The 18,290-nt window shown below is 38.3% G+C and overlaps 1 protein-coding gene across 1 annotated transcript in view; it reads left to right on the top strand.

Moving 5' to 3' along the window:
- LOC118796904 (collagen alpha-3(IV) chain-like) overlaps positions 1-18,290 on the top strand; it is a 68,054-nt gene that overhangs the window by 28,685 nt on the left and 21,079 nt on the right. Inside the window, exons 15-27 of the mRNA XM_036556054.1 lie at positions 44-227; positions 592-622; positions 3,475-3,516; positions 5,180-5,259; positions 8,354-8,389; positions 8,523-8,699; positions 10,355-10,441; positions 12,067-12,153; positions 12,264-12,334; positions 14,486-14,674; positions 15,627-15,798; positions 15,888-15,971; positions 16,632-16,736. Coding sequence (XP_036411947.1) covers positions 44-227; positions 592-622; positions 3,475-3,516; positions 5,180-5,259; positions 8,354-8,389; positions 8,523-8,699; positions 10,355-10,441; positions 12,067-12,153; positions 12,264-12,334; positions 14,486-14,674; positions 15,627-15,798; positions 15,888-15,971; positions 16,632-16,736 — 1,345 coding nt within the window. The remainder of the gene's footprint in view (positions 1-43; positions 228-591; positions 623-3,474; positions 3,517-5,179; positions 5,260-8,353; positions 8,390-8,522; positions 8,700-10,354; positions 10,442-12,066; positions 12,154-12,263; positions 12,335-14,485; positions 14,675-15,626; positions 15,799-15,887; positions 15,972-16,631; positions 16,737-18,290) is intronic.

Raw genomic sequence — 18,290 nt, 5'->3', positions numbered from 1 at the left:
TTTTTTTCTTTATGTAATGTGCTGTTATTTTTCTTGTCTGTAGGGAACTCCTGGCTCTTCCTGGCAGAAAAGGGAGAAGGGGGAAAGGGGTGACAGTGGTCCTGAGGTTAATACTGACTTAAAATGTTTTCATATTTCTTTTCAAACACTCCTACAAAGCTGTATGTGCAGATTACAAACAAACTGCCACAGATCATCCAATATAATTGCAATGCTTATTAAATTCAGTGCATGAATACTATAAATTAACATTTCTTATGCTGTAATTTTGAAGTATTTTGCGATTAAAATAGATTAAGGAAGGTTTACTGTAGCAATATTTTTGTTTGTCTGTGTCTCTTTGCTGTAGTGTAACTGCTGTAGATGAAAGCAAGTAATAAGTTATTGCATTAGTCATAGAGCTGCAGTTCAACACTGTGTAGCTGCTGTAACCATGTACTGTAATCAGCCACATTACACGCTGTTTGAAATGAGGAGCACTTACTGAATTGAGTATTGAATGTTTTACATTTAGGGAAAAATTGGGAAGGACGGAGACCCTGGAGTCAGAGGATTAACGGTAATGTTTTTAATTATTTGCTGAATCTATAGATTTGGGTGTGGGGGAGTGTCAGCACCTTTGGTAAAGATGGGGGGGGTAAGATCATAAAAGATGTGTGGTTAAATAGCTCAGTCTCACACTGGAAATAGGAGAGAAATTTGACCTTTTATTGCTCTTTATAGTTGTTTAAGTATCGTAACTGAATATGTTAATATGTGTTTATTAATCTTAAGGGTGAAAAAGGACATCTTGGACCTCCAGGATATTTTTCTGGCCCTTTAGGAGCCAAGGTCAGTGCAAAGAGATCAACAGATACATGTACACAATTTTCCCAATGCTTTCAAAAACCATTTTTATAATGATAAATGATGCTTAACACTTCTGGACTGAAGGTAGAACACCTGTGAATACGTTAAATTAGGGCTGCACGATGTGGACATAAAATCTGAGGCTCAGTAAAGCTGTTAGATGTCATGATAACAATACGAGAAGCGATGAATTATATTTCATATAGTGTAAGTGGTTGTGCCACTAGTACAGACAGTGTAAACAAACCTAACTAACCTTTCCTTTAGGAAAATAATAAAAATGCAACATTTATAAAAGCATTTGTTTAACAATTAACAATTGACAATTAAATAATGAAATATTAAAAGCTGCAGACGTGCGAGCATATTTCTATGCAATATGAGGCTGAAAAAGACTCAACATTCTCTGAACAGGCTACAAAAAACGAATAAATGTATATATGTTTTTTTATGTACACTGGCATTCAAAGGTTTGCAATCTTTTGCCATATTAATAATTGCTATTATATTGTCTGATACTAACTTATACAGTGTCTTGAAATACTATAAGCTAAACAGTAGAAGATAATTTATGATGTTTTTTTCAATATTTCAAGTTTTTGGTGGCACATTTAATAAAAAAAGCCATTAAATGCTAAATATTATAATTATCTATTTATAGGAATTTATTGATGTTATCTGCCTGATCACCATGTTTCAAACATGAAGCACTTTGCATAACGAATTTATGCTTCATGTTTTGCAACTTTTTCAGTCATTTTAAAATGATCTCCAGCTCTGTTTGTCATTTGCTCTGAAATATCTTAATTGTTCACAGCTTCCTAATGATTATTTGAAATCTGTGAAGTTGTAGAGTAGAAGCATCATAACTGAATCATGTAATACATTTATCTGCAACATTTTTTATACAATCTATTGAAAACAGTGATCCCAAATTTTTGGATGCTAGCGTATGCCTACAAAAACAATTATATACACTATATTGCCAAAAGTATTCACTCACCCGTCCAATTCATTGAATTCAGGTGTTCCAATCACTTCCATGGCCACAGGTGTATGATACCAAGCACCTAGGCCTGCAGACTGCTTCTACAAACATTAGTGAAAGAATGGGTCGCTCTCAGGAGCTCAGTGAATTCCAGCGTGGTACCGTGATAGGATGCCACCTGTGCAACAAGTCCAGTCGTGAAATTTCCTCACTACTAAATATTCTACAGTCAACTGTCAGTGGTATTATAACAAAGTGGAAACGATTGGGAACGACAGCAACTCAGCCACGAAGTGGTAGTCCACGTAAAATGACAGAGCGGGGTCAGCGAATGCTGAGGCGCATAGTGCGCAGAGGTCGCCAACTTTCTGCAGAGTCAGTCGGTACAGACCTCCAAACTTCATGTGGCCTTCAGATTAGCTCAAGAACAGCATAGAGAGCTTCATGGAATAGGTTTCCATGGCCGAGCAGCTGCATCCAAGCCTTCCATCACCAAGTGTAATGCAAAGCGTCGAATGCAGTGGTGTAAAGCGCCTCCACTGGACTCTACAGCAGTGGAGACGTGTTCTCTGGAGTGATGAATCACGCTTCTCCGTCTGGCAATCCGATGGACGAGTCTGGGTTTGGCGGTTGCCAGGAGAACGGTACTTGTCTGACTGCATTGTGCCAAGTGTAAAGTTTGGTGGCGGGGGGTTTTTGGTGTGGGGTTGTTTTTCAGGAGTTAGGCTCGGCCCCTTAGTTCCAGTGAAAGGAACTCTTAATGCTTCAGCACCAAGAGATTTTGGACAATTTCATGCTCCCAACTTTGTGGGAACAGTTTGGGGACGGCCCCTTCCTGTTGCTACATGAATGTAAAACAGTGCACAAAGCAAGGTCCATAAAGACATGGACGAGCGAGTTTGGTGGATAAGAACTTGACTGGCCTGCACAGAGTCCTGACCTCAACCCAGTAGAACACCTTTGGGATGAATTAGAGCGGAGACTGCGAGCCAGGCCTTCTCATCCAACATCAGTGTCTGACCTCACAAATGCACTTCTGGAAGAATGGTCAAAAATTCCCATAAACACACTCCTAAACCTTGTGGGAAGCCTTCCCAGAAGAGTTGAAGCTGTTATAGCTGCAAAGGGTGGGCCAACATCATATTAAACCCTATGGATTAAGAGTGGGATCTCACTCAAGTTCATATGCGTGTGAAGGCAGACGAGCGAATACTTTTGGCAATATAGTGTATGTATATAATCATCACGTTTGAAGTATTTTCATGGGTTAGTAGATTAGTATAGAGTAGTTTTTGAGCTGTATGTGTTTTGTAATCGATTGTTAGCTGAATGGTTATACAGGAGTTCAGCATTTAATCCCAGTGCGGAAGAGAACTTGTTTGGTTCTAATAATGGTTGTTATTAACAGTAACACTATGCTGCCACCAATCCAGTCACATCAGGTTGGTGCTGAGGTAACTTAAGCCGTTATGTCTTGACAGCCATTAACAATGTGTGTTTATCATGGACACTCATGTTGCTATAATGATAAAAATATGATTTATTGTGGAGCCATGTTTTAAATGCATATTTAATCTCAGAATATGCAGCTGAATATCATGTGTGTGTGTTGTACTCAACCCTCTCATCTTTTCCAGGGAGAGAAGGGTGACAGGGGTCCAATGGGTCCTCCTGGAGAGGTCTGTGAAGCATCTATTATTTATTACAGGGGAATAACAGAAACACCACATGAAATACTCATGCTCAATGGCCATTTTATCAGAAACGCCCACCATACAGGTGCAGTTAGTGTGTATACAGTTACAATCAATGGAAAGGGCTCACCACAGGACTGCTGTCCAGATGTTACTTGGGTGGTGGTCCGTTCTCAGCACAGCAGTGACACTGACATGAGCCACAATTTGTGATGTTATGATAGCTTATGTTATAATTTTTCCTGCTCTAACTAGCCGTATGTTAAGATATCTGTCTTGATAATTACCAGTAATGGTAACATGACTCTAAGGGTTGGGCGATATGGCAACAATATAATATCACAATCCTCCAAGACATTTTCACGATACACAATAAGCATTGTGATATTTAGTTTTTCTGAGATTTAATAAGTTGATACAGACAAAATAGAACCTGTAAGGCCACATATAAAAAAATTAAATAATAATAATAATGATAATATTAAACCTAAGACTACACTCTCAGAAATAAAGGTATGAAACTGTCACTGGGGCAGTAACCCTCTTGTCATTGAGGTGGAACCCTCAAGGTTACATCTCAGTGTTACGGGATGGACCCACTGTGCAAAGAACCCAAGTGCAAAGATGAAAACCCTTGAAGAAGGGTGTTAAATAAATTTACTGAGGCAATGGAGTGTGAATTTGGCACGTTGGGGTTGAGGTGACCCAGAGCCAGGCTCGAACCACAGATGTACTGATTCTTTTCATTTTGTTTAAATACCCACCTGGGCTGCATATCGTACCGGTCACCCCTCTACAAAGGTGTGACAAAGTGCTGCTGTGTGCCACAGCCTTAAGTAGAGGAGTCCACAGGTGTGTCAGGTTGGGCCTAATCAGCCCGAGGGCTTCTGGGAATTGGAGTTCCCTGAAGTTATAGCACCTCTGCTGGCGGCCAGCGGCGCAGGCTGGACCCTTACGCTCAGTACATTTAGTCAGGGAACATAACTGTACCATAATCCACTGAAATGATATTTTGTAAGTTGTACTGACTCCACACACCCCGTCTCGTCTGCAGGACTTTTATTTTATTGTTCTGTTTTAAAACATTTGGTTATGAAAATGGTACAAATACGTACTTTTCACCTGGAAAAACTTCTTTAAGGTGCACAATTGGACCCTAAAACCACTGTTATACCTTTGGGGGTATATTTGTATGTATATTTGTAAAATGTATGTGCATAGTACCCTTATAGTGTACAATGAATTTTATTCAATGTTAATCAAACTAGCCTAATTATGCTCACTTTGTAAAGAAACATGTCGTTAGTGTTCTTTTAGTACTGACGATATCCACAAAATATTCAGAAAAGCATATTGTGACATACTGTATCATGATAATGATAAAATATCATCATAATGCCCAGCCCTACATGACGCTGTTATAATACAGGACATAATCTGTCATCACAGCTCAAGACAGCCATATGCCATGACATGATATGGTATGATAATATCAATGTTATGTAGCAGGGTTCAAGTACAGTGTCACCAAATCTTACATATCATTAAACAAAAGTCCATCATGTTGAGAGACAAACACTCAAAAGCCCTGCACCAACTACACACACCTTACTACAACATTCCTCCACACTCATTTGTCATTCTGCAGGTTAGCGGGTATTTCCCACACAAAGGATATCAGGGGCTACCTGGTCCTACAGGGCTGCCTGGAGTGCCTGGGAGCCCTTGGTGAGTGCAGCTAATACTAATGAGGAAATACAGTGTTAACTGTTACCACCAAATAATTTATCTTATCAATGCTTCATTAAATTAAATCAGGTGATGGAAATTAACACATCCATGCAATCGCTCAGTGAGTTCAGTGAGATGTCAGGAACTAAACCTGTGTTCTTCTAACTGTATTCTTTTGGTGATAGGAACCAGGGGTCACCATAGCTACAACACAAATATAGCCATTTTATTTACTATCCAAAACCACCAGAGAACCAACATCAGTAAACGTGAAAAAATAAACAAAAAATCTTGGAGTTAATGTATCACTGCTAATTCACCCTTTTACCTTGGAGGTTGGCGCCCAGACTGCTGGTCACATAGCAACGCAGACAACAGTCTTGTTGTCAGTAAGCACTCAGCCGGTTTCCTGATACGTTTAATCTGCGGCAAAAAAACGTCAAACACTAAAAAGTTGCGAGGCTGAAGTCAGCTTCTCGTTCACCAGCTTCTTGTTTGAATTGTCCCATTCCACCTTAAATGGTGCAGCAGCTACGTTCTGGTGCCTCAGGCACCATTTAAAGTGGAACAGGAAAATTCGAACAAGAATTGGCCAAACGAGACTTCAGCCTCGTAAAAAACCGAACATTAAAAGACATTTTACAAGAAACTATTCCACCTGTGTGGAAATGTTTCCTGCTGGAGATGCAGGAAAAGTGGCTATAGCTGAGCTCAAGCTTAAAGCAGAGTAAAGTAAGTCTGCGTTTTCATTTATTTTATATATATTTATCCTATACTTGGACTTTAGCACATACTGAGACGTATTTACAGCCAAGGTAGTAAAGTGGACATAAAATGTTGTGGCTTAGAAGGTGGTTTGATTATTGTTGAAAGGACAAAATGGTTGTTCTTAGTATTTGGGTTGACAACACCCTGTCTTAGGGGCTTACTTTGCTGTACAACACACTACGTGTACCTCTCCACCGTTACCAAATGTTAAAAAAAACAAAAACACAACTAAGGTCAAAAAAATCTCGAAACTATCTTAAAACAATGTCGCGGACATCAGGCAGTATATGCATAACCATTTCATGTAATAACTTTCTGTGAGGGAGCTTTTAGAGGTGGACGTCTGGTTCCTATCACCACCACTGTGAACAATTCTGACTAGGTAAGTTTTTCTAGAACAGAGCGTTTCACACCAAACCGCTCTGAATGACTCTGTTTACATCTCAACCATTTAATTTTGCAGAACTTTAGAAAAGTCAGTGGAATTCCCCTTTAACTTTACTGAACTATAATAAATATTAATGCAATTAGATTTCTGTTGGTCAACTCACCATGAAATGTTAATACAATGTTAAGAGGAGCTGGTGTAGAAAAAAAATGTTATAATGTGTTATGAGTCATTAGGTTATGTTCATTTTTACAACCCCATTTCCAAAAAAGTTGGGTTCCTGTGCAAAATGTAGATAAAAACAAAATGCAATGATGTGCAAATCATTTATACCACATACTATATTTCCCTGAAAATAGTACAAAGACAACAAATCAAATGTTGAAACTGAGAAATTTGATTGTTTTTTGAAAAATATATGTCCATTTTGAAATTGATGCCAACAAAACCTTCCAAAAAAGTTGGGACGGGGGCCTGTTTACCACTGTGTTTCATCACCTCTTCTTTTAACAACGCTTTGTAAGCGTTTGGGAACTGAGGAGACACTGCTGTAGTTTTGAAAGTGAAATGTTTTCCCATTTTTGCTTAACATAGGATTTCAGCTGCTCCTTTTTCACATTTTTCATTTTATAATGTGCCAAATGCTATCAGTGGTGACAGGTCTGAACTGCAGGTAGGTCAGTTTAGCGCCCGGACTCTTTCAATGCAATGTTGTAATACATGCAGAATGTGGTTTGACATTGTCTTGCTGAAATAAACAAGGCCTTTCCTGAAAAAGACGTTGTCTGGATGGCAGCATATGCTGCCAAAACATGTATATATTGTTCAGCATTAATGGTGCTTTCACAGATGTGTACTTCATCCATGCCATGTGCTCTAATGCCCCCCTGTACCATCATGAATACTGGCTTTTGAACTGTGCACTGATAACAAGCTGAGTGGTCTTTAGCCCAGAGGACACAGTGTCCATGATTTCCATAAAGAATTTCAATTGTTAATTTGTCAGATCACAGGACGCTTTTCCACTTCACCTCAGTCCATTTTAAATGGCCTCAGGCCCAGAGAAGGTGTCAGCATTCCTGGATCCTGTTTATATACAGTTTCTTCTTTGCGTTTAAGAGTTTTAATTAGCATTTGTGGATGCAGCGACTAACTGTTTTCCTAGACGGTGTTTTTCAGCAGTGTTTCTGAGCCCATGCAGTGATTTCACTACAGAATCATGTCTGTTTTTAATGCATTGTTGCCTGAGGGCCCAAAGATCGCGGCCAGCAAATACTGTTTTTTTGGCCTCGTCCCTTACATACAGAGATTTCTGCAGATTCTCTGAATCTTTTAATGTTATTATGTACCGTAGATGATGAAAAGCAAAAGTTCTTTGCTATTTTATGTTGAGAAACGTTATTCCTGAATTGTTGCACTATTTGATCGTCTTTCACAGAGTGGTGAACCCTCCTCATCTTTACTTCTGAAAGACTCCGCCTCACTGAGATGCTCTTTTTATACCCAATCATGTTATTGACCTTTTGCCAATTAACAACCAGGTGTTTTTTTAAGCATTACACAACTTTACCAGCCTTTTGATGCCCTCGTCCCAACTTTTTTATAACTTGTTGCTGGCATCAAATTCAAAATGGGCATATATTTAAAAAATAAAACAATAAAATTTCAACATTTGATATGTTGTCTTTGTACTATTTTCAATGAAATATAGGGTTTAAATGATTTGCACATCATTGCATTTTGTTTTTATTTACATTTTTCACAGCATCCTGACTTTTTTGAAAATGGGGTTCTATAAATATTTTTAAAAATGTACATTAAACTCTTAAATTCTTATGATTTTTTTTTTTTATGTCACATTGATACTGAAATAGAAGGCGATGTCTAATTTGCCAGTGTTTATTAGGTGATTTCAATTCATTTTATCTTTTGAAGGTGTCCCAGGGTTTCCTGGACCTCCAGGCGTACCAGGTAGATGAACTGTAAATTCTACCTCTAGTTCATGGTGGTTGCCCCTAACATCTTCTAAAGCTTATAAAATAATCAGACACAGTCATTACCAAACATAAATAGATGATAAATTGTTTTTTGTTTGTATTTGTAGGTAATCATTCTGTCCCTGGACCTCCAGGCCCAAGCGGGCCACCAGGACTAACAGGGCCCAAAGGAGAGAGGGGTGACCCAGGCCCACATCAGTTTGGACCTCCTGGTGTAGATGGACCTCCAGGACCCCCAGGGCCCCCTGGAGAGCCAGGACCCATAGGCACATTGTCGCCTTCAGGTTTTAAAACTTTGCTACTCATGCCACTTTTGGTTGCCATTTGCATTTCAAGGGGCACTCCAACCAAAATGAAAACTATAACAGTCACTACGTCTGGAGTGAACATGGTTATGTATCTACAGTGGTGCCACAGTAGTTTCTAGAGTGAAAATTTCCAGTTTAAAGACTAGGAAACCCTCCTTCTGATGATGTATCTTGAAGGTCTGAGGAACTAGCTGTGTGTGTAAAGCTATGAATTCTGTCAAACATATTAAGCTGAGGGAAAAATGCTGCCCTATAGAACACTGAAGAAATACGTTCAACTCTTAGAGGTTTAGGGTTATTATTGCGGCTTTGAAACACACTTAATGTACAATACATAAATAATATTGTGTGTTTTATGTTACATGAATTTCATTTAGATTTGATGTTTTGACATTTTGAATCAGCAATTTTGGTCCCACTTTATATTAACCGTCCCTAATAACTGTGTAGTTACACATGAATACCATATGCAACAACACTGTAACTACTGATGATTTAGTCAATGTTACAGATGGATTACAGAAGATTACAGAAGTACAGCCTATGTAATTACACATGTGTATCAACTTCACTTTTGCCTCATGTAATTACACAAGTGTATCTTCTAAATAGGAACTTTCCTGCAGTGCAGTGTTAAAGTTTTACTTTATAATAAGTGGACAGTTCCTGTGTAGTTGTTATATAGTTACTGTGTAATAATGGAGTGGTAATATAAACATTGCTTTGGAGGTAATGCAACACATTTAATGTCATAACAGTTACATGTTAAGATAAGGGGTCGTCTGCTGTACCATCACATTACAGAATGGTTTAAAGCTGAAACTGGTTACAGTGTCGCAGCACTAGCAATAAATGCTAGCTACATGTTAGGAAAGCTGGCAGATACAGTGTAAATAATGCCTTAATGCACATTATTAGATATTTCCTTTTACTGCTGGAAAAAAAAAAACTTCTAAAAAAATGTCGTTCCAGTCTGATTACAAATGTAATTACATTTGTATTATTACCTTTGTGTAATTACATGAAAGAATAGGCTGTTACAACTATTAAGATACACTTGTGTAATTACATGAGGCAACTGTAACAGTGACTAAATCATCAGTAGTTACATTGTTGTTGCATATGTTGTTCACATGTAACTACACAGTTATTAGAGACACAACATAAAGTGGGACCACAATTTTCTTTTTTTGTTTTGTTATTTTTCAAGATCATGACAAATATTTGTAAAGGATGTTTTTTTTTTCTTTTCACAAAATAACTATACACAAAACAATAACTTCATCAAACTCAAATCATGATAAAACGCTCTTCTACTCACAAACACAAATGTGGTATGGATTGAAAGTTTAGAATCTGCAGTTTTTCAATGATTATTTCAATGAGCTATGAGTGAAAACTAATGTAGAAATTTCAGAAGAGGTGTTATATGGATGATCAAAGAGGGTAAATATAATAATGTGTATAAAATATAATATATGATTTTTTTTATTATATTAGTAAATGCCACTACAGTGTTCTGTACATCTTTGTTCATTTTCAAGCATGCCTCAGTTTATATGATTGTCATGTTTTATTAATTTATTAGGGGTATCTGTGCCTCTTTCTTCACTGATGTTCCCCATTTACAGATTATGTCAAACAGGGGCCTCCAGGTCTGAAAGGAATCAAGGGTATTATGGGTCTTCCTGGAGATAAAGGCAATTATGGAGTGAAGGGTATGCAAACTGTCACGATGAAATTCTATTAAAGCAATAAAGCACAGAATGGCGTACGTTACGGTGATTTTACCGTCGCCAATGCGTTAATTCATTTATTATCAGTAACAGGCCAATAAACAGTTCTTCCAAAAAGTGATGTAGTTAGTCAGCCATAGACTATGGTTGCCAAACAACATGATAGCTTGACATATTAATACAGAATTCAGCTTGTGTAGTCATATGCAAAAGTTTGGGCACCCATGGTCAAATGACGTTAACATATCCTCTAAAGTCTGCACATCTGAATGCACAATTACTGTTTATATGCTGAAATTAACATATTGGGAAAAAATAAAACACAAAATGTTTTATTTGTTATGCTTTATTTTTCTCTAATATTTTAAACTGAAGGTCTCATCTTGTCATGAAACCATCCTTGACATCCTTCTTAGGAGAAAGAACTGTGTTTTTTACATTGTTGCCATTAAAACAAAACCTTGTATGTCCATTTTTTTCTTTTTTTTTTGTTTGTTTTGTTTTTAAATAGTTTGAAAACACCAGTTATTCTTTACATTATGTGTAGTTTTTACCCTGTTCTTCAGTGGTCAGGACCCCCATGGACCCTCACAGAGCAGGTACTATTTGGGTGGTGGATTATTCTCAGCACTGCAGTAACACTGACGTGGTGGTGGTGGCATTAGTGTGTGTTGTGCTGGTCTGAGTGGATCAGACACAGCAGTACTGCTGGAGTTTTTAAACACTGTGTCCACTCACTGTCCACTCTATTAGACACTCCTACCTTGTCAGTCCACCTTGTAGATGTAAGGTCAAAGACGATAGCTCATCTGCTGCTGCACAGTTTGTGTTGGTCATCCTCTAGTCCTTCATCAGTGGTCACAGGACGCTGCCCACAGGACGCTGTTGGCTGGATATTTTTGGTTGGTGGACTATTCTCAGTCCAGCAGTGCCACTGAGGTGTTTAAAAACTCCAGCAGCACTGCTGTGTCTGCTCCACTCATACCAGCACAACACACACTAACACACCACCACCACGTCAGTGTTACTGCAGTGCTGAGAATGATCCACCACCCCAATAGTACCTGCTCTGTGAGGGTTCATGGGGGTCCTAACCAACAACAGGGTAAAAGGGGGCTAACAAAGTATGCAGAGAAACAGATGGACTACAGTCTGTAACTGTAGAACTACAAAGTGCACCTATATAGTAAGTGGAGCTGATAAAATGGACAATGAGCGTAGAAACAAGGAGGTGGTCATAATGTTATGCCTGATCTGTGTATATGTTTTGTTGATTTTCTAAGTGAATGGAAGTTAACACATCCTCTATACTGAACTAATGTAAATATGACATTTTATGCAAATTTTAGTGGACATTTTTTTAACATATTGGGAAAAAAATAAAATATAAAGTTTAAATTATGGCATATGTTTAATTCAGCAAATAAACAGTAATTGTGCATTAAAGTGTGCAGAAGTGTTTCTCTGTAGAGGATGTGTTACTTATTTTCACATAAAAAATCAACAAAAACCGTGTAATTTGAAGAGGAGCGCACTGACCTTTGTGTACAACTGTATGTTAGTGGTGGGTTTAGTGTTTTTCGTTAATGTTATTTTTTTCATTGAAGGCCAAAAGGGGGAGCCCTGTTATGACTGTCCTTCTTGCCAAGGACTACCAGGACCACCAGGACCACCAGGCCCACTTGGTATTCCTGGTAAGAGTACATTCATGACCTACAGCTACAACAGGATGCAAACGTTAACGTTTATTTGGAGAATGTTGAGATTGAATGCAGGTTACCGTAATGTTATTTTACCCTTTTAGGTGCAAATGCTCCACCTGGACCAAAGGGAGATATGGGCTTTAAAGGACTCCCGGGTTCACCAGGCTTTCAGGTACAGTACTGATGACTGATGATGACGTTAATATACTACTATTGTATCCAATACAGTAGCTGTCAACAAGACGTTCTTAAATGATAAACGATAAATATTAAATATTAAAGAAAAATTTATAGCTATGTTGATGACAGGCAAGTACAAATTTCCATTCCTTTTGAAAATCAAGTCTCTGTTACTGGTTGTGTCAGAAGTTTCTTAGTGGATGTCACAAAACTTTCTCCAACTAAATTAAGAAAAAAATGAAATATTGATCCTTATATGTTGGAATCTCTTTAATTGAAATCTCTTATTATTAAAATTGTACCTCTCTTTTTTAACTTTATTTATTTAATATTTTAATATTTTTTCCATAAACCTCAAATCCAAACTAAAGATATTTAACACTTTGTCTCATTATCTTATCTTAGTATCTTATTAATTATTAATCTAAATGTTTTTGTAAATACATTCTGAAATTCATACCTGCAACACGTTCCAAAAAAAGTTGGGACAGGGAAAATTTAAAACTAGGAATGTTGTTAAAGGTTTAGAAAACATTTTAAAAGAGTTGATGTCATCATGTTTGGGTATAAAGGAGCATTCAGGAAAGGGTGCCTTTTTAAAAATGAAGGGTTGAGGCTTACCACTTCATCCGCATCAGCAGATAATCCAACAGCTTAAGGACAGCCTTTATTTATAACATTCTGTAGTAACAGTGGAAAAACATATACTGTGGTCTGATGAGTCCACCTTTCAGACTGTTTATGGAAATAATGGACATTGTGGTCTCCAGGCCAGCGAAGAAAAGGACCATCCAGATTGTTGCCAGTGTAAAGATTAAAAGCCAGCGTCTGTCATGGTATGAGGGGATATTAATGAGTAACTTGCACATCTGTGAATGCACCCTGATGCTGAAAGATATATACACATTTTGGAGCAACGTATGCTGCCTTCTAGATGCCGTCTTTTTCAGGGACGTCCATGCTTGTTTCAGCAGGACAAGACCAGAAACATTCTGCGTGTTACAACAGCATGGCTGCATAATCAGAGCGTGCGTGCTAGACTGACCTGCCTGTCTCATATTGAAAACATATCGTGCATTTTATATTGCAAAATACATCAATAATGCCCCATACAGTTGTGTGAAGCTGAAAACTTGTATAACTGAAGAAAAACAACAAAAAAAATGCTTATTAACAACTTCTTTGGGATGTGTTGCAGGCATCATATTTGGAATGAGCATATATTTGCACAAAAACAATAAAGATCATAGGGTAAAATATATAAACATTTAAAAATAGCTTGTTTTTGTACTGTTTTCAAGCAGAATTTACTAATCACTGCTTTCTGTTTTTAGCATTTCACACACCGTGCCAAGTTTTTGGAATTGAGTTTGTAGATACGTAACAATAACTATAACACAAGAAATCAAACTCAACTGTATTTTTTCTACTATTGTAAAATCGTATTACCTGTCTATCAAGCATTTTGACCTGCCACCAGTATGAAAACTGGGCAGATAAATAAAGTTATTAAGTTACTATTATTATTATTATTAATATTATTATTATTATTATTATCCATCCATCCATCCATCCATCATCTAAACTGCTTATCCTTCTGGGTAGCGGTGGGGTGCTGGAGCCTATCCGAGCTGTCATTGGGCGGAAGGCAGGATACACCCTGGACAGGTCGCCAGTCCATCGCAGGGCATTATTATCATTATTATTATTATTATTATTATTATTATAGTGTACATATTCATTGATAGTAGCTTCTTGTGAAGTTATCTGCTTCAAGATTTGACCATCACCACACAAATTCTGCATTGTAATTATATTATTATTTCATGCTCAGTGCTGTAAAGCTTTCTCGGTTGTGTTATTATCGTCTGCCGCTCTGTTCATCAATGTGTAATTCATTGATTTATATTATTACATCAATAATTTAAACCTAGTCTTGCATTATTTAGGCTATCATTATAGAGTACTAGTGTCATATTAGCATCATTTTATACATGTATCTGCAACAACATTCGGTTTACATCATTGAAAACATTAATTTATTTTTTAATAAGAACTATAGTTACTCAGATAGTAGATAATCAATTTGATAAATAAAGCGTTTCTTCATATTTGGTTGTGATGACTTTACCTTTTCATGAAGGGCACTCCAGGCCTACCTGGATCTCAGGGTGAACCAGGAGCTAAAGGCAGTGATGGAAGGTTCTGTGATGAGGGAGAAAAGGGGAATAAAGGATCTCCAGGGCTGCCAGGTCCATCTGGACTCCCTGGTCACCATGGCCCACCTGGACCCCCTGGGCTTAAGGGACCACCCGGGCCTAAGGGCGATTCAGTATGTGGTTAAAGAGTTATTTTGTATTTTGAATTGTTTGGATAAACATTTGCATTGTCCACTTTTACCAACTACAGTAAAAGTACTGTGCAAAAGTCAGAGACTACCCATCAATTATTTAATATCATGACAAAATGGCCACTGAGTACAAGTTATTAATTGTTCAGTATTAGAAAAAGCTAAAACTGTATAGATAATAGTTCAGTCAGAAGCTGGTTGATCATTTTCTGAAGTAATCGAACACATTCAGTGGTGTTGAGGTTTGGACTCTGGGGTGGTCAGTCCGTTGTTCAGCTTCTTTGTTTGATGTGTCCGTCTCCTTTTCTCAGTAAGGTTCTTCTTGACAGCTACACATCCTTTCAGACCCACAGCGCCGAGTCGTCTTCTCACAGTGGAAGGATGGACAGAAACACCTGTGGATGTTTTCAGATCTGAAGCAGCTTGATTTTCTCCTCTCTCTCAAAGATGAAAGCTTTAAGTGCTGTTTATCTGATGGGGACAGTTTTGGTGTCCACCAGGTCTTCCAGGTGGTTGTTAGGAGTCCCATTTACTCTGCAGCTTTTAAGCATTTGTTGAACTTCAGGTTTTTTTCCTTTGACTTTCTCCTTCATTATGCAACTATCTTAAATAGAATATCCTCAGAAATGTCTCTTATCTATAATAACTTGTACTGAATGGCCGTTTTGACTGGAAATTAAATAAATGAATGGTGGTCTCTGACTTCTGTAAATAAAAAATTGGGTGAACGCCCCTTCACACCTACTAGACTTCAGTAGCTGTTAAAGAACTTCGTCAAGCAGGTCATCTTAAAGGAATACTTCAGCGTTTTTCTGCCTAATCTCTGCCACATATTATCACTTACTTTAGACAATCATTTTTCCCTTGACTCTGTTGACTCGAAACAAACTTATAATAGAAGCCAAAGCGCAGATGATGAAATATTTGTGATTAGGATTCGACAGTTGGTATCAGGGGAGATCCAGGGCCTCCTGGGTCCCCAGGGCTTCAAGGACACCCAGGGCCGATTGGGCCACCAGGACCTCCAGAATATGGACTGCCTGGGTCTCCTGGACCGAAAGGCAGCCGCGGAGTGCATGGCCTCAGTGGTCCACCTGGATCTCCAGGCAAGGAACATAAGCTTGAATTCTACAGTCATTGCTAACATTCATTTTATATCAACTGCCCTTGTACAACTTCTGCGCTTCTTCATTAGGTCAGAAAGGGGAGCCTAGTAGCTGGAGTGGGAGTCCAGGCCCTAAAGGGCAGAAGGGCCTTCCAGGGCCACCTGGACGACAAGGTAAGTGCCGGGACAAGAGCATTAGCATGGAACGGTCATAATTTTCTGAACTTAAAGAAACAGAGTTTGACATTTGCAGAATTTCCCCCTTACATCAGATGTAGTTGATCAGCAGATGAATATTTGGTGTCTGAAGTTTGCTTATTAAGTTTTGCACTGGTGCTACAAGGCTAATGTAGCTAACATAAAAATGGAAGCTCATAGCCGCATGCTAACTGCATGCCTAAATCATCACTTGCCTCAAACTGTGTGGAGTTGTTAGGTAATCTCTAATAGACTTGATAATGTGGTTTATGACACCATGTGAAATGCTGTTGTGTGTGAAGCTGGATAAAAGTATGGACAAAATTCAGACTTTACGTGGCCTGTTAGCTACATTAGCCTTGTAACTCCAGAGCAAAAACAAAGGAGCGAACTTTCGACAGCAAACATCTTCGCTGATCGATTTCATGTAGGGTAAGGGGGAAATTGTGTAAGTTCAATTTTTTCATTGAATAATTGATTTGATATTGCTAAGGCTGTGATGCTACACCACATATTGGTTTCAAAGCTATTTCTTGTTGTTTCAAAAGTTCTAGTTGGTGTAACATGTTCAACTGACAAACTGTCAGCTAACAAAGTAATATGTAAAAACTGACTAGCCTTCTGCATCGTTCACAGGCAGTCAAGGGTGGCCCGGCAGTAAAGGAAGTCCAGGTCTACGAGGTCCAAAGGGAGATAGTGGCATTTGTTGTTCTGGAAATTTTGGACCACCAGGAATCAAAGGTGTGCATGTACTCAAATTTCACTTTAATTTACAAATAATAATATTAAAAGTAGCACATTGATCAACAGTTCTTAAAGGACACAGTGGTACATAATGTAACCAAACAGCAGTATCCAGACTAAAAAAGGTTTTATGATCGCTAAGCAGGCTTGTTGTCAATACACAGGCAGGGATCAAAACCACAAAGCGGAGTATGATCACAATGGTGATCATAACAACAGGCGAACAAAACCAAAGGGACAAGGCAAAAGACGTGGTCGAAAAACAGGCAGGCAAGTTCAAAAAACACAGGGCAATGGTACAAAAGGGGCAGGCAAGAGGCAAATTCAAAGAACGAAGCAAAGGTCGGATAATCAGAAATATACAGATAGAAAGAAACGCTCAGTAAGTTCTCTGGGAAACAATACTTCGCACTGACTCTACCTACAGCCCGGGCTTAAATACTAAGCTAAACAGATCACATGATAAAAGCACAGGTGAAACAGGTTAATACTCAGGAGACTTTAATCGTTGACAGGTGCATAAAACATTGTCTGAAGTCACGTGATCCTTGAGTGACTTGTGGGCATTGGAGTCTTTCTCTGACTCCGACTCGGCAAGTCTCTCTGTCACATGATCTCCCAGAGTATTCTGGGAAATGGAGTCCGACTCTCCCTGAGAGTTCGTTACATGCGCGACACATAAACACTCCTGATGGACACCAAATATATAGTACAATGCAAAGTTCAGAAACCACCCTACAGTTGTTTACTTTCCATTAAAAAAATACAGGTTATTCATTTTTTGCATCAGAAAAAAGAAAACACGTCTAACGGAAAATTACACAGAAGCCTCAGTGACTAAATATAATATAAATTTTCAGTACTTAATGTGTCTACTCTTTCATTATTACAGCTTCCATTCTTTTCAGGAGGCTTGCTGAAGTACTGTTTATCTGATGGGGACAGTTTTGGTGGTCTACCAGATCTTGCACGGTTGTTAGGAGTGCATATTTTTTTGCAGTTTTAGAAACGTCTGTTTCTTCACTTATTTTCCTTTGACATTCTCCCTCCTTGTGCACAAGGATGTGGATTATTTTATATCTAATCTCCTCAGAAATATCTCCTGACAAATGTATAACTTAAAGGCACAGTATATGATTCTGGAGAATGATTGTTGATATTTGAACTCAACAGCAAAACAAATACTCCACTCCCTTCATCTCAAATTCATGGACACGCATTGCCAAGGCAAACGACGCTGAGCTAGCAGACATGTTATTTTAGGTCTTTGTGGCCATAAAATCCTTTGCAAACATTGCACAGTTCCACCTTTCCAGGCTAAATTCACGTGCCTTAGCTCCTTGTTTGAATTTTCCGTTCCACCTTAAATGATGCAGCAGTTACATTCAGGTGCCTTAGGCGCCAGAATGTAACTGGTGCACCATTTAAGGTTTAATGGGAAAATGCGAATAGGAAGCCGAATAGGAAACTTTAGCCTGGATTTAAGTACTTCTTAATCTAAGTACTTCTGATCTAAGTACTTCTTTCTCAAGCTTGGTTCTTCAGATTTTC

This window comes from Colossoma macropomum, unplaced genomic scaffold (assembly GCF_904425465.1).
Source record: "Colossoma macropomum unplaced genomic scaffold, Colossoma_macropomum, whole genome shotgun sequence".
Lineage (NCBI taxonomy): Eukaryota > Metazoa > Chordata > Actinopteri > Characiformes > Serrasalmidae > Colossoma > Colossoma macropomum.
This window is presented reverse-complemented; position numbering and strand designations above follow the sequence as displayed.